The sequence below is a fragment of the Lipotes vexillifer genome, unplaced genomic scaffold (genome assembly GCF_000442215.2).
Source record: "Lipotes vexillifer unplaced genomic scaffold, Lipotes_vexillifer_v1.1 scaffold1237, whole genome shotgun sequence".
Taxonomy (NCBI): Eukaryota; Metazoa; Chordata; class Mammalia; order Artiodactyla; family Lipotidae; genus Lipotes; species Lipotes vexillifer.
Window position 1 is genome coordinate 32,391 of NW_006771447.1, and position 15,765 is coordinate 48,155.

Below are 15,765 nucleotides of genomic sequence, written 5' to 3' on the forward strand. Positions count from 1 at the left end.
GGGAAAGAGACTAGGGACTGGACTTGAGATATTACAAAGATAAGGTTGTATGGCTACATGGGCAATAGCTGATTCTTTCTGCCACAATGGCTCTTTTGCGTTGAAACACACATACATAGGCCACACACATTTTCTGTAAAAATTTACCTCTGGTAAACCAACTTAGTGGGAAAGCAAAAATGTCAAAGTGTAAAAATATATTTCAATAAGAACTAGGAGACTGCAGCAGCAAAATTCAACATAGGTTCTGCTATCAACTGTTTGTGGCATCAGGCAAATTGTCCCAGCACAGGTTTCCCCCACTTAACCTAATCTCACAGAAAAAGTAAGGATAACTAAATAAGCTGTTTAAAGGCTTTAAGCTCTACTTAGTTCGACCTTGGAAGTTAATCTCCACTGGCTGCTTACAATTAGCAGCTGAGCTGTGCCTTTCTTCTTGGTTTAGACATTTGGCTTTTCTCTGTTGTTCCCTTTGGTATATGGAGCTGGTGATACGGTTTTAACTACTAATGAAACTGTACTATTGAATTTAAGAAGAAAATTATATTTCTGAAATAAGAATAGATGGGAGACAGACTGTACCAGGGTCAAACCCACATTCTTTAGCTTTTGGTCATGAGATGCTAACGTCAGAAATGAACTCACCTTTCACTCCTGTCTTCATGGCTCCGGGCCCAACGGTATGTTTCGGCATAGCCTGTGTATTCACTGTACTGTTCAGTACCTGAAACAAATAATCTGCCACTATTATTTTTGAGAAAAAAATTTCTTTTTTCTTTTTGAATTTTATTTTATTTTTTATACAGCAGGTTCTTATTAGTTATCTGTTTTATACATCTTAGCGTATGTATGTCAATCCCAATCTCCCAATTCATCCCACCACCACTGCCCCCAGAAAAAAATTTCTTAAGAACTGCACCTTCTAAAAGGTCTCTGTTAAGAAACAAACAAATAAAAAACCCCCCGCTGGTCTTAATGACTTGTTATTGCTTCCCATAAAGAAATAAATGCCTTCAAATGCCACCGCAATTATCATACAGTGAATGAATGTCCCAATCAACAAAGAAAACAAAATGTCTTGTCATACTCATTTTTTTCTTTTATGAGGAGTACATAAAGATTGTGTTTTATAAAAGTCCACTGTCGGGCTTCCCTGGTGGCGCAGTGGTTGAGAGTCCGCCTGCCGATGCAGGGGACACGGGTTCGTGCCCTGGTCCGGGAAGATCCCACATGCCGGGGAGAGGCTGGGCCCGTGAGCCATGGCTGCTGAGCCTGCGCGTCCGGAGCCTGTGCTCCGCAACTGGAGAGGCCACAACAGTGAGAGGCCCGCGTACCGCAAAAAAAAAACCCAAAAAACAAAAACTCCACTGTCTTCAATGTCAGTGATCAGATGGTTTTTTCTTTGTGTTGTTGAAAAAATAAATTTTACATAAAAACATTCCCTAAGACAGTAAAATTAAATTTAGGATTTGCCTATCAACAGGCAAGGTACCTCAAAGGACTTTGTAAAACTAGGATATTATGCCTGAGAAGACAGGGAGGGAAAAAAGCATAATTAACATTCATCTGATGAGAAGATGTACCAAGCTTAGCATATAACATAGATTTCTAATTCACTGGACCTGAACATATCAAAAGGGATGGTGTCAAAAGTGTTCTATTTAACTAAGTAAATAAGCTCATTCCAACTCCTATGGTCAACTCAATAATTACTTGACCTGATAAGAATCAACAAAACAGTAAAATTAAAAGCTGAAAACTTGAGCAAGATTATACTTTTCACATATTAAAAAAAAAAGAAACAAGACAACATTGAGAACTAAGATTAATGATACTTTTAGTACAGCTGACTCTCAAACAAATGGGTTTGAACTGCACGGGTTCCCTTACACTGTAGATTTTTTTCAATAGTAAATACTACAGTACTAGACAATCTGCAGTTGGTTGAATCCACAGAGGTGGTCCCCACAGATGAAGGAAATGTGTATTCAAAGGGCTGACTGAAGTTATATACGCATATAAGTTATATGTGAATTTTACAGTACTACTTTTCTCTCCAAAAGATACACTTCAGTGGGATTCCTACCAAAATGAATAAACTGAATCTAGTTATGAAAAAACACTGGGCAAACCCCCCAAAAGAGATATTCTACCAAGTAACTGGCTTCAATGTTTTAAAAATATCAAGGTGAACAAACACAAGGTTGAGAAACTGTCCCAGTTTAACGGATACATGACAAGTCTATTCAAGGTCTGATCCTGGATTGGACTGTAGACTGGGTGGGGGGAAAGCTACAAAAGATATAATTAGGATAATTGATAGAATATTGACTAGGGATTAGCTAATAGTATTTTATCAATGTTAAATTTCCTTTTTTTTTTTTTGCGGTACGCGGGCCTCTCTCACTGTTGTGACCTCTCCCGTTGCGGAGCACAGGCTCCGGACGCGCAGGCTCAGCAGCCATGGCTCACGGGCCCCACCGCTCTGCGGCATGTGGGATCTTCCCAGACCAGGGCATGAACCTGTGTTCCCTGCATCGGCAGGCAGAGAGTCTCAACCACTGCGCCACCAGGGAAGCCCAAATTTCCTAATTTTGATTAACTATGCTGTGCTAATGTAAGAGAATGTCCTAGTTCTTAGGAAATATACAATAAAATATTTGGGGTAAAAGGGCAGAATGTCTCCAATATACTCCTAGTTCAGGAAAAGAAAATAGAGAAAGAATGATATAGCAGATGGGGCAGAAATGTAAACTGGTGAATCTGGGTGAAAATTACATGGAAATTCCTTGTATTATTCTTGCAACTTTTCTGTAGATCTGAAAATTTTCATACATTTACAAATATAAACATAGATACACAATATAAGTAAATATTAAATAAAGCTATGAAAAATACTATTCTATTTTTATAAATGATTAAAATATTCCATAATAAAAACTTAAAAGATTTAAACTCAATACTACAGTTTCTAGTCTATTACTGAGCACACTGTTTCTTAAAAATAATTTTTCAAAACTTTAAATAAGTTACAGTTTAATTACTATAAATTCACCTAGTATTTGGGGTAAGATAGTCTTCTACAAATCAAGAAAATAACTACAAAATTAATGTTGTTTCTGTCAGGCTTCCTTGACATTGTAAGTAGAGTTGGTTGTTCTTTCTTTGTGCTCCGCAGTACTCTGCATACAGCATCAGCAGAGCAATTAACATATTAAATTGCAATCTGCAAATCAATTATATTTCTACACAGTATCAATGAGCAGTCAAAAACTGAAATTTTAAAACTTCATTTACAATAACAAAAAATATGAAATACTTAAAGGTAAGTCTGAGAAAATGTAAAAGAAGTATACAATAAAAAGTATGTAATATGACTGAGAGAAATTAAATAAGACCTAAATAAACATAAAGATATCTCATTCACGTGTCAAAGACTAAATATTGTTAAGAAGTCAAGTTTTCCCACATACAGATGGCCAATAGGCACATGAAAAGATGCTCAACATTGCTAATTATAAGAGAAATGCAAATCAAAACTACAATGAGGTACCACCTCACAATGGTCAGAATGGCCATCATTAAAATGTCTACAAATAACAAATGCTGCAGAGGGTGTGGAAAAAAGGGAACCCTCTAACACTGTTGGTGGGAATGTAAATTGGTGCAGCCACTATGGAGAACAATATGGAAGTTCCTCAAAAAAATAAAAATAGAGTTGCCATATGATCTAGCAATCCCACTCCTGGGCATATACCCAGACAAAACTATAATTCAAAACGATGTATGCACCCCTATGTTCATAGCAGCACTATTTGCAATAGCCAAGACATGAAAACAACCAAAATGTCCATTGACAGATGAATGGATAAAGAAGATGTGGTATGTATATATAGTCCATATATATATAATGGACTATTACTCAGCCATCAAAAAGAATGATATAATGCCATTTGCAGCAACATGGATGGACCTAGAGATTATCATACTAAGTGAAGTAAGTCAGAGAAAGACAAATACCATACGATATCACATATATGTGGAATCTAAAGTATGGCACAAATGAACATATCTACAAAACAGAAACAGACTCTATGGAGAACAGACTGTAGTTGTCAAGGGGAAGGGAGGGTAGGAGAGGGAAGGAATGGGAGTTTGGGATTAGCAGAGGCAAACTATTATATGTAGGATGGATAAACAACAAGGTCCTATTGTATAGCACAGGGAACTATAGTCAATATCCCCTGACAAACCATAATGGAAAAGAATATGAAAATGTGTGTGTGTGTGTGTGTGTGTGTGTGTATAATTGAGTCACTTTGCTGTACAGAAGAAATACAACATTGTAAATCAACTATACTTCAATAAAATTTATTTTAAAGTCATCTTCCCAAATTGATCTATAGATTCAGAACAATCTTAATTAAAATTCAGCAACCTTTTTTGTAGATATTGACAAACTCATTCTAAAATTTAACAAACAACTCTGAAGAAGAACAAAGTTAGAGGACTCACACTGCCTGATTTCAAGAATTATTATAAAGCTACAGTAATCAAACCAGAAAGAACCAAAAAACCCAAAAAAACCAAAACCCAAATTAATAAATTGGACTTCAAAATTAGAAACTTCTGTTTTTCAAAAGTCATTGTTAAGATAATGAAAAGACATAGTTCATATGTCTGATAAAAGACTTACCTAAAATATATAAAGCACTTCCAAACTCAAGAATAAAAAAACAACCCAATTAAAACATAGGCAAAAAGATGGCTTCAGGAGCATAGCCATATGTCAAAACTTACCTAACTGCACACTTTAAATATATATGGTTTGTGGTATGTCAATTATACCTCAATAATCTGACTCCTTCACTAGACTGACAGCTTCTCAAGGGCAGGGATTATATATTATTAACATGTGTGCCTACATTAGCATCTTGTAATGCAAAAATATAGAAGCAGTTGAGTAAGTACTTGCTGCATAAACATAATTAAGGACCGAAACAGGAAGAACACTGAGGTTAAAATAATGAGTCCAGAAATACTTAATCTGGACTAAGTATTATATAATTGACATATTAAAAAATTCATTTACAAAGACAGTGTGGCATTGCAAAAAGAGCACCACACTGAGATTAAGAGTCACGAGGAACCCAAAGTGAATCCTTAAGTAACCAAATCTCACTGGACTTCATCTCAACGTCTAAAAATTAGGCTTGTCAATAATTCTTATATTGTTTACCCCATAGAATAGCTTGGAAAACCAAATAAGACGAGTTTAAAATCCTTCAGTACCATACACAGGTTGGTATTGGTGTCATCAGACTTAACTTTGTAAGGGAGTAGAGAAACGAAGGATATATGACTCTATTTATGTGGGATTTAAAAGACACGTGGTCTACTGGCCTGACTGGGAATAAAGACAGCCGGGAATAGTCCTGTTCTTTTGCTTTTTGCCCTGCAGTGAACAAGGCTCATTTTCCCTGTTTATTATTATTATTAATAATAATAACAATAATAACGCCTACTCTGATCTCTTAATTATGAAAATAAACACCTCTTCTGTCTTTTGAAAAGTGGTTTAAAAACATAAAATGATCAACTTCTATTTCAAATTAGGATGGTTTTTGTCTTCTTTCCTAACAGAAACAAGGTTAGGTTTATTTCCTTCAGGTTTGGGAAATCAAAAATGCACATAAGATGCTTTTGCTCTAAAATTAAATCCTGAGTTTTCTAAGTAAACATCTTTCAAAATTATGTTGTTTGTTCTGAAAAACAAATGCCCTTAGCTTGCTTTAAATTTAAATTTACTGATAAACTTTTCTGAAAATGCAAAAGGTGGACAGTGATAACAGCAAAGAAGAGACAGAAGAGACAAAGACCTTTGTGATAGCTCTCTCTAGGGATATAGCCTTAAGACTTTATACTCAAAGACAAACCTTCACCTAAGTTAAAAACTTTTAAGGAACCCATTTAAATCTTTTCAAGAGCCATTACAACCTTATGAGTTCTTAGACTTTATAGTAGTAAGAAAAATTCTTATTTTCTTTTACTAGTAATGAAAGTTTATGATGAACACAGCAAAAAATATTTGGAGATTAAAGAAATTCTACTTACTAATGGGTTATGCCATTAGAAAGAAGAATTATTCAAAGAACCTAGGGGTAAGACAGGAATAAAAGACACATACCTACTACAGAATGGACGTGAGGATATGGGGAGGGGGAAGGGGAAGCTGTGACAAAGTGAGAGAGTGGCATGGACATATATACACTACCAAACATAAAATAGATAGCTAGTGGGAAGCAGCAGCATAGCACGGGGAGATCAGCTTGGTGCTTTGTGACCACCTAGAGGGGTGGGATAGGGAGGGTGGGAGGGAGGGAGACGCAAGAGGGAAGAGATATGGGGACATATGTATATGTATAACTGATTAACTTTGTTATAAAGCAGAAACTAACACACCATTGTAAAACAATTATACTCCAATAAAGATGTAAAAACCCCCCAAAAAACCATGTACTCCACTTTTATTAGTATCATTAAAACAGTAGTGATTATGCAGCAGAAAAAAACACTCTGGCCTTTCATTCCCATGATTAATAAACATTAAGAAAAGCCAAACTCCAACTTTATTTGGATCTTTCCCAATGAGCTGGTGTCATTTAGTAAGCACTGGGCTGTTTTTGTAGTGATGGGCACCTCTAGTGTTGTTAACTCTATGAAAGATACCGGTACTATAAGCAATGGTGTCTGCTTTTGTCTTTTCTATCAGTTCTGCTGACACAAAAGATTTAAGGACATGTGGTGTTTGGGACGATTTGATTCACTAGAGGGCAGGTTTTATATTAAATGTGTCAACATTCTGCTCAGTAAGTTTCATGTCTAGGCATCTGCTTTATGTTCTCACCACACAGAAACAACAAAATAATCTCCCAGCACCACAGTAACACCTTTTAGTATTGAAGCTTTTACTGGATGTTGTGAAGGAACACACGAGAGGAGAGAAAAGGGGAAGATTGGAGTTTTAATTCTTTTCCTCAGTCTGTACTTACTGAAAGGTTTTAACTCATGACTGCTCCAGGGAGGATCACAGCAAGTAGAGGGATAACACTGTTTGGATAAAAGTATTTGCCTGTTTGCATGACCTGTTTCATATTCATTTAAAAGTCTGATACCAACCAGATGCCCCAAAATGATGATAAATTTAATTTATTTCCAATTTCTCAAACTCTTCTACAGATGCAGGCAGCACAGTCACAGCCATTAGCTCACTGAGCCTGGTTGAATCATTGAAGGAATGGAATTGATCAGGCAGATAGACTGCAGTACATAGTTAAGAGTCTCCTAAGAAGGGAGATGGCAGAAATCCAACATCAAATAGATGATGAAATGGCCATTTCCATTAAGGGAACATCACATCACAGATATTAATTAGGAGGCACTAGAGTTAAATGGATATGGGGAAAAAATGCTGAGTTAAAAGTCACCCCGGGTGTCCTTAGCCTGAGGTAATTACAGGTGTGAAGGTGAGTCATGGATCTGCAATTTTCCATCTATTTTACAATGGCTGCAGGTAAGTTAGAGACCAGATATAACTCCAGAGTGATGATGCTTTTTTAGATTGGGGACAAACTATCCTTAAAAAAGAAAAGAGGTCTAATGTTTTCCTTTTACTATTCCCAAGGAAATTACATCCTTTATTTACAGAAACATTAATGGGAGATGACAAGGGACTACTTCCCTAGTACAACAGAAGTGAAGCAAATGAAACAAATTAGCTTTGAGTTAAAATGCCCTGCATTCTACCAACTTTTTTATTTCAAGAATGTAAATTCATCCTAAAAAATTGATGGGAGGGCTTCCCTGGTGCGCAGTGGTTGAGAGTCCGCCTGCCGATGCAGGGGACACGGGTTCGTGCCCCGGTCCAGGAAGATCCCACATGCCGTGGAGTGGCTGGGCCCGTGAGCCATGGCCGCTGAGGCCGGGCGTCCAGAGCCTGTGCTCCACAACGGGAGAGGCCACAGCAGTGAGAGGCCCGCATACCGAAAAAAAAAAAAAAAATTGATGGGATATTTTGTTCTCAGTCTTCAATTCAAATCTAGCTTAACTGCTAAAAATTAAAACTCTTTTAAAGTATTATTTGATACACCCAAATGCTGGAGACGGTCACATTCCAGAACTTTAGTGCTCTCTAAAACAGTCTGAGATCAATATTCAAAGTATTCATTTGCCCAACAATGGATTTATGACAGTTTAATTTTTTTGTTCTGTAATTCCTTACACTCTTTTCTCCCCTAACAACTTCTAACTACACCCTTCTTATCTGCATACATAATAAACAACAAATGCAGATAGACAACCAATATGTAAGTTGAGACAATGCTGAGAATAAAAGGGTTTTATCTTTCTATTTCAGTACAGTTTGGATCACAACCTCAGAATTCTGGATGAAATACTTCAGGTTATTAACTTCAAATAGCTGCAGTTCTATCAAAGAAGAAATTCCTTTGCTGAAATTCTAAACTTCCTACATAAACTCAAACAACAATTTTTATTTTTTGCCTTATCTCACCAAAACAGCAGAATCAAAAGGATATTATAAGAAATAATATAGGGTTACCTAAAAGACGTGGAATAACTCCTTGAAAGCCCTTTTATCCACAAGCACTTATAAAAGATACGGACACATCAATAAAAACAATGGAGTAAAAATCTCAGAGAACTCTTTCCTCCATAAAAATAATGAGAACACTGGCAAAACTTGTAAGAATCATCTTTTTCTGCACTGTGGGAATTAACCAAAGGCTTGCAGCAGTCTGAGGAGTGTTTATTAAAGAAAAATTGGCTGAATATTGGTAAACACAGTGAGTTGTATGGTGTTTTAACTTGCCCTGTTCCTATTCCACTTTCCCAAGCTCCCTAGTAGCCTAAGAAACCAATAGCCTGTAATCAAAGCAGCCTGGTTGCCACCAGAGGGGGCAGAGAAGGGTTGAAGCTCCTTCAAAGCCCCATTCTCAGAGAACTGTAATCATCTGACCTGTCTGGTAGTTCCCTGGAAGACCTCACTCACAAGGCTGTCTTTATTTGATCAGACTTGGACTTTATCCAGGGTGAAAAGCCTAATTCCCAGGGGTGTTTGTTGAAAACAATTATAGTCAATTCTTTAAGAGTGTAGCTGCCTGAGGCATTAGATTACAGTTGGGGTAAATAGGCTAACCAAAAAGCTTCAGAGGAAAAGCTAAGGAATGAGAAGTACTTACAGGACTTTGAAAAGTATCTTCGGGAATCTAGACGTCTACACACATGCCCATAGCTGTACACAGGCTCAAGAAAGACCTGAGAAGGTCCTAACCTCTCCCCTCACTCTGATCTTGAGGCTCTGTGTAAGCAGGAAGGAAGTGTCAACTGCCTGGTGGAGTATTGAAGGTAAGCCCCAAAATATACACAGAGCCCTTTGGCAAAGACTGACTTACTGGCTCTAGGCATTTAAGAAAATCTCTGTCCAATCATTAGGTAACTACTAATCTAACCAAGCAGAGACTTTAGTGGCTACACATGAAAAAGAATACAGTCTTCACAGAACTAGATTAGGAAAGTCACCAAACAAACAGCAACAAAAACATACTCTGGGAAAAGAAGAAAATCTGATTTCAAGAGCTGCCCCATTTAAAATGTCCAGTTTTCAACAAAAAAATTGAGACATGCAAAGAAACGAGAAAGTAGGGTCCATACTCGGGGAAAAAAAGTATTCATTAGTAACTGACCCACCCTGAGGAACTCAGACGTTGGACTTACTAAACAGAACCTTTAAGTCAGCTGTTTTACATCCATTAAAAAATACTAAAGGAAATTATGTCTAAAGAACTAAATGAAAATATGAGAATAATGCCTCACAAATAGAGAATCTCAATAGAGATAAACATTATTTTTAAAAAGAATCAAATAGAAATTCTATAGTTGAAAAGCATAATAACTGGAATAAAAATTTCACAGAGGGGATTAAAAAGCAGATTAGAGCAGACAGAAGAATCAGTGAACCTAATAGGTCAGTAGAAATTATCCAGTCTGAGAAACAAAAAGAATGAAGAAAAATGAACAGAGCTTCAGAGACCAATGGACATCACCAAATGTACCAACACATGCATAACAGGAGTCTCAGAAGGAGAGAAGAGAAAGGGACAGAAAGAACACTTGAAGAAATAATGGCCAAAAATCTACCAAATGTATCTAAACATTCAAGACATTCAATGAACCCAAACAGGATAAAGTTAAAGAGATCCACACCTGTACACACCATAAACAGTTGAAAGACAAAGAGGGAATCCTGAAAGCAAAACATAAGGGACAACATTTAGATGCTCTTCTGAAGGTTGCCTACAAAGGTATCTGAGATGTGTGGTCTCAGTCTTAATTCTGTCATGTACCTCTTTGGACATAAATTAGTTGAGTTATACATTTGATAAAACTAACAGAGGATGGTTTTCATCCCACTGTAATCTTTGAAAATAACAATCAACCAAATTCTCCTACACTTAGCCTGTTAGTCTCCTATACTAATCTCAAAGTGGCAATAGATTCAAAGAGGAAATAAGAAATCCTCCTTTGCGGAAAGAAAAAAACATCAGCAGTTGAGGTTGATTATGGCTTTTATATGGGAATGTTTTTTTTGCGGGGGGGTATATTCTTTTAGGTACCTGAATAAAAGGCTTAACTTCCCTACAGAGGCTGATTAAGAGTTATGAGTTAATCATCAATTTTTTTTGGTAGCTTATACACAAGAAAATACTGTGACATAGTGATATTGCAATCTAAAGAAACTTAAGGGAAAAAAATGTAAATCTTGATTAATAGGCCTAAAGTATAAATTTGACTATGTTTCCTTCTCTCCTCCACCCATAATAACTTAAATCAAAGAGAGGCACTAAGATAATCACACTTTTTCTCTTAGGATTAGAAATTAGAATAAACATAAAGGCTACTGATTTATTTCCCTTCTCTAAAGCTCACTGTTGTACTGACTCTCTACAAACACTGTAACTGTTTTTTATACTTACATAGTGTGTTCATACTGAAGTACAACAAATCACTTTGGAAATATAATGGAAGAATAATAATAGGATACATGCTCAAAGACATATCACTATCTTCTTTTTAAGGACACCATATCATAAAATTTCAAACTGGAGAGTAGTTTAATCATTTTTACCCTTGTTCCTCAGATAAAGATGCCAAGAAAGAAAAAGTGGAGATAAAATGTCTTACTCAAGATTCTGAAAATGAAACTGTAACAATTTAATAAGAACAAGTATAAATTAATGAATTAAAATATTGGGACTAATGATCACGGTAGAGGAAAGCTACTATCTGAGTGGCCTCTCGTCTTCATGATAGATCATCACAGATGGGGAACACTACCCCATTGTCCAGACTTCTCAAAACTAACCTGTGATGATAAGACATTCATTGTGATCCAGCACCTCAGTGAAGAGCCGTGAAACAATCAACTCAGGGTTGATTAAAAAGCGGATTTCTTCTTGTACAAGTCCTGCACTGGTTACACCACCTCCAACAAAACGGTTTGCAAAATCCACCTATTTGGGAAAATGTGGTATGTTAAATGACAATTTAAAATACCTACATATATGATAAAGAAGTATACTCCCTCTAAGCTCTGATCTTCCTTCCCTTTCCCACGTAAATCAATCCCCAAATTAGTAATCTTCCCAGGGAGAACAGATTGTGGTTGACTGCACCCTTTCCACCTCACTGCAGTTAACATCTCTGAATATTTCTTTGGATTCCAAAATGTTAGAAGGAACATGGAAAATAGAGCTTTTAGGCAAAAGCCTCAATGTAATTATATGGACTCTTGTTTATAAACCTTACCTGTGCTCCAAGGGCCACAAATCAAGAGAGGTTTTTATCTGGAAAGGTTTCAAGATCACTTCTCCACCACTCTCTACTCAATTTCCATTTATGTACTTCATATGACTTTAATATAATTATACAGGCATACCTTATTTTATTGCACTTTGCTTTACTGCACTTCACAGATATTGCATTTTTTACAAATTGAATGTTAATGGCAACCCTGCATCTAGCAAGGCTATTGGTGCCATTTTTTCCAATAGCATTTTCTCACTTTGTGTCTCTGTGTCATATTTTGGTAATTCTTGCGATATTTCAAACCCTCCACCAGCAAAAAAAATTACGACCTGAAGGCTCAGATGATGGTTGGCATTTTTTTTAGCAATAAAGTAATTTTTAATTAAGGCATGTACATTTTCTTAGACATAATGCTATTGGACACTTAAAAGACTACAGTATAGTATAAACGTAACTTTTATATGCACTGGGAAACCAAAAAAATTCATGTGACTCACTTTTTTGCAATGGTCTGGAAATGAACACATGGTATCTCCAAACTATATAGCCTGTACCTTTCTTATATAATATGGAAATCAAACACTTGTCCTTAAAGGTTTGAAAAGTTTAGGATTTAACCTTTTTGGTAACTTTTTTCTTTTGTGAAAAAATAAAGGGATGAAAATTTCTTCCTTCTAAATTCAACTGCAAACCCCAAACTGCAAAAACATTACAAACTTTTAAAGAAAAATACACCTAAGGGGAAGAAAAATTAAGACAAAAACAATCTAGTTTAACAACAAAGATTCAGTAAATTAATATTTCCAATTTAGTTTAAAACTATATGTAAGTTTTCTATGGAGTACTATGATGGCATCCCCAAGCTCCTATTGATAAAGGTGAGTTACATAATCCTCAAGAGAAAGCAAACTCAACTTGCCAGAATTATTTGTTTGTCTTAAACTTACTATGTACTCCAATGTGTCCAACGGTATGCTAGGCTCTATGGGGCAATATGTAAGAAATAGTTTCTGACTTTGTCTTAGATTTTTCTATTTGGGGAGTTAGATTACACACATACACACAACTTGTGTACACACATAGTCATACACAACCCCTCCCGCCCCCCACCAGAATTTAGTAAGTAACGTAAGAGAGGCTTCTATACTATTTAGGAAAAACACAATCCTGTGTCTCTTCTTTACCCTCACACTACTACCACACTCTCGACACTTCTGACACCAGATGTGTGGATTTTCCACACATCAAGCAATTCTGCAATACCGGCTAGGTGTCCTACAATCCAGTTCAGTTCTGACACTGTCTACCTGGAGTTAGTGAAAAATCCCACAGGCTAAGGATTCAGTCCTACAAGACTGCCCCAGTTCAGATGACAATCTCAAGTCCCAGGTTGTCTCACCTGTACTTCTAGTTGACCAGCTATAAATTGGGGTTCCCATGACCCCACCCAGGACTTGATGATTTGCTAGACCAGCTCCAGAATTCAGGGTAACACTTACTTACATTTACTGATTTATTAAAAAGGATGCAATAAAGGATACAGATGAACAGCCAGATGTAGAGACACACAGGGCAAGGTATGTGGGAAGGGGCACAGAGCTTCCAAGCCCTTTCCAAGCAAGTCATCTCCCAGCACCTCCGCATGTTCACCAACCCCAAAGCTCTCCAAATCCTGTACTTCTGAAATTTTTATGGAAGTTTCATCACATTCTCATGACCAATCATTAACTGAGTCTCCAGTCCCTCTCCCCCTTTCCCAGAGGATGGGAGGTGGGGCAGAAAGTTCCAAACTTCTAATCATGGCTTAGTCTTTCTGGTGACCATCCCCATCCTGAAGCTACCCAGGAGCCCACCAAGAGCTGCATCATTAGAACAAAAGACATGTCTATCACTCAGGAAATTCCAAGGGGTTTAGGAGCTCTGAGTCAGGAACTGGGGTCAAAGACCAAATATTAGAACAAAAGATGCTCCTAGTGCTCTTACCACTCAGGAGATTACAAGGGTTTTAGGAGCTCTGTGCCAAGAACAAGTTGTAGAGACTAATATATATATTTCCTATTATTTCACATATGCTTTCAGACTATTGTCAAGTATGAGATTTCGTAAAACTTGTTTGTGATCTCTAAAGCAATTATAAGAAATAGTAATGTGAAGCCTGTTTTACAAAAGAGTAAAACAAGAATATGAATCTTTTGACACGTAAAAATATTATATGTGAAAAGAGAGAAATTAATAGAAGGTAAAGTAGTCTTCTTTCACTACAGAAGAACTTAGAAAATACTGAAAAATATGACTGGACAAGTTCTTGAAATGAGTTACCAAAGTGAATCATTTGGGTTTATATTCTGGCATAATAAATCAACACTAAAACTTTAGCTTATATAGAAAAATAATTTTGGTTAAACTAGTCCACTGATTAGAAATAGTTACCTACTACATATGAAGTCTTTATACATTGGGTGATTTATAGCTTAAATTGTTCAATTAAACAAGTATTGATGAAATATTATTCTGTGAACCACGGAATACAAAGATGAATAAGATGTGGTTCCTGGTTTCATAGCATTTACAGTCTAGATGGGAGTGAGGCACATAAGTAGAATGATAAGATGATTATTAAAGAACCTATTAGGATGTATTTGATACTTTTCAAATAATACAATTAACTAAAATTGGCGCATGGGGAGGATACGGGAGCGTTACAAAAGGATGTGGCATTCAACTGAGATTTTGCTGACAATCAGGCTAAAGGAATAGCTGCAAAAGGACACAGGTAAAACCAATGTAAAGAGCTGTATGAGGAGAGTGGTAAGCAGATTCCTCATGCCTGTCAGCAGTGTACAGCATGTGGAGAGTTAAAGTTGGTAATGAGCTGGTCTGGGGTCCAAGAAATTTTTACTTAATTCTTAGGATTCTGGGAAAGATTCTAAGAAGAAAAGTAACAAATATATCTGTGTTTTAGGAAGATAATTCAGACTAAAGTTTAAAGAATGAACTGGAAAAGTAAAAGCAGAAAGGTTGGCTAGGTAAATACTGAATAGTTTAGACAAGCACTACTAGGGCCTCAAATAGGTCAGTGGGGAAAGAAGTGAGACCCAGCAAGGAAATAAAATGGGCAGCTCTTGAAAACTGAGAGACTGGCTAAGTATCATGGTATTCGGAATACAAATGAGAAACAAAGAAGGCCTGCGATCAGCTAAACTTAATTGTTACTGGAACAAGATACACAACTAAATTTAAAAGATAAGCTCTATCCAATCTATGTACTCCTTGGAAATGATAAATGAAATACATTCAATGTGCATGCTACTGTTCATTCTTTGAATAAAAGGCCAACATTTATTACTTAAAAGGTATGCACAGAAACAAATACACTAAACTCAATATGCCTCTGAAAGCAGGGGTCTTTTAGAAAATCAGTTTCTACTACTTAAAAAAGTTCTTAATAAAAGGCTCTCTATTGCAGGTGTTCCAGTACATGAAAACAAGCATATGAGTGCTTCCTTATTTTTAGCCATTTTCTAACTCACTTTACTTTAAAGCTACCTGTTCAGCTTACTCAGTGCTGAATTATAACTTGATGAAAAGAGAGAAATGATAACACTCCTTAGAGAGGTTTTGTTGTTGTTGCCACTCAGCATAATGTAATTTATATGCTACACAAGGAGATTTGGAGCACTGCAATATAATATTCCCTGATCTCCTGGGGATACATGGCATGGGTAGGGAGAAAATAAATAGAAGGCTTTATGTATTCTTTTAATCTACTGAGGTTTCACATTTCATCTATAATACATTCCAGGGAAGTGGGGAGAATCTCAACCTTGAATGTTGTTGAATAACTCCTTGCTGAATTGTACTGTAATGAAAGGTCAGCAT

At 36.5% G+C, this 15,765-nt stretch overlaps 1 protein-coding gene across 3 annotated transcripts in view; it reads right to left on the reverse strand.

Moving 5' to 3' along the window:
* Window positions 1–15,765, reverse strand: part of PARG (poly(ADP-ribose) glycohydrolase) — a 112,344-nt gene that overhangs the window by 20,040 nt on the left and 76,539 nt on the right. For all 3 annotated transcript variants that reach the window (XM_007446775.1, XM_007446777.1, XM_007446776.1), the window contains 2 exons: window positions 11,444–11,591; window positions 646–724 (listed from right to left, as the gene is read on the reverse strand). In XM_007446775.1, coding sequence (XP_007446837.1) covers window positions 646–724; window positions 11,444–11,591 — 227 coding nt within the window. The remainder of the gene's footprint in view (window positions 1–645; window positions 725–11,443; window positions 11,592–15,765) is intronic.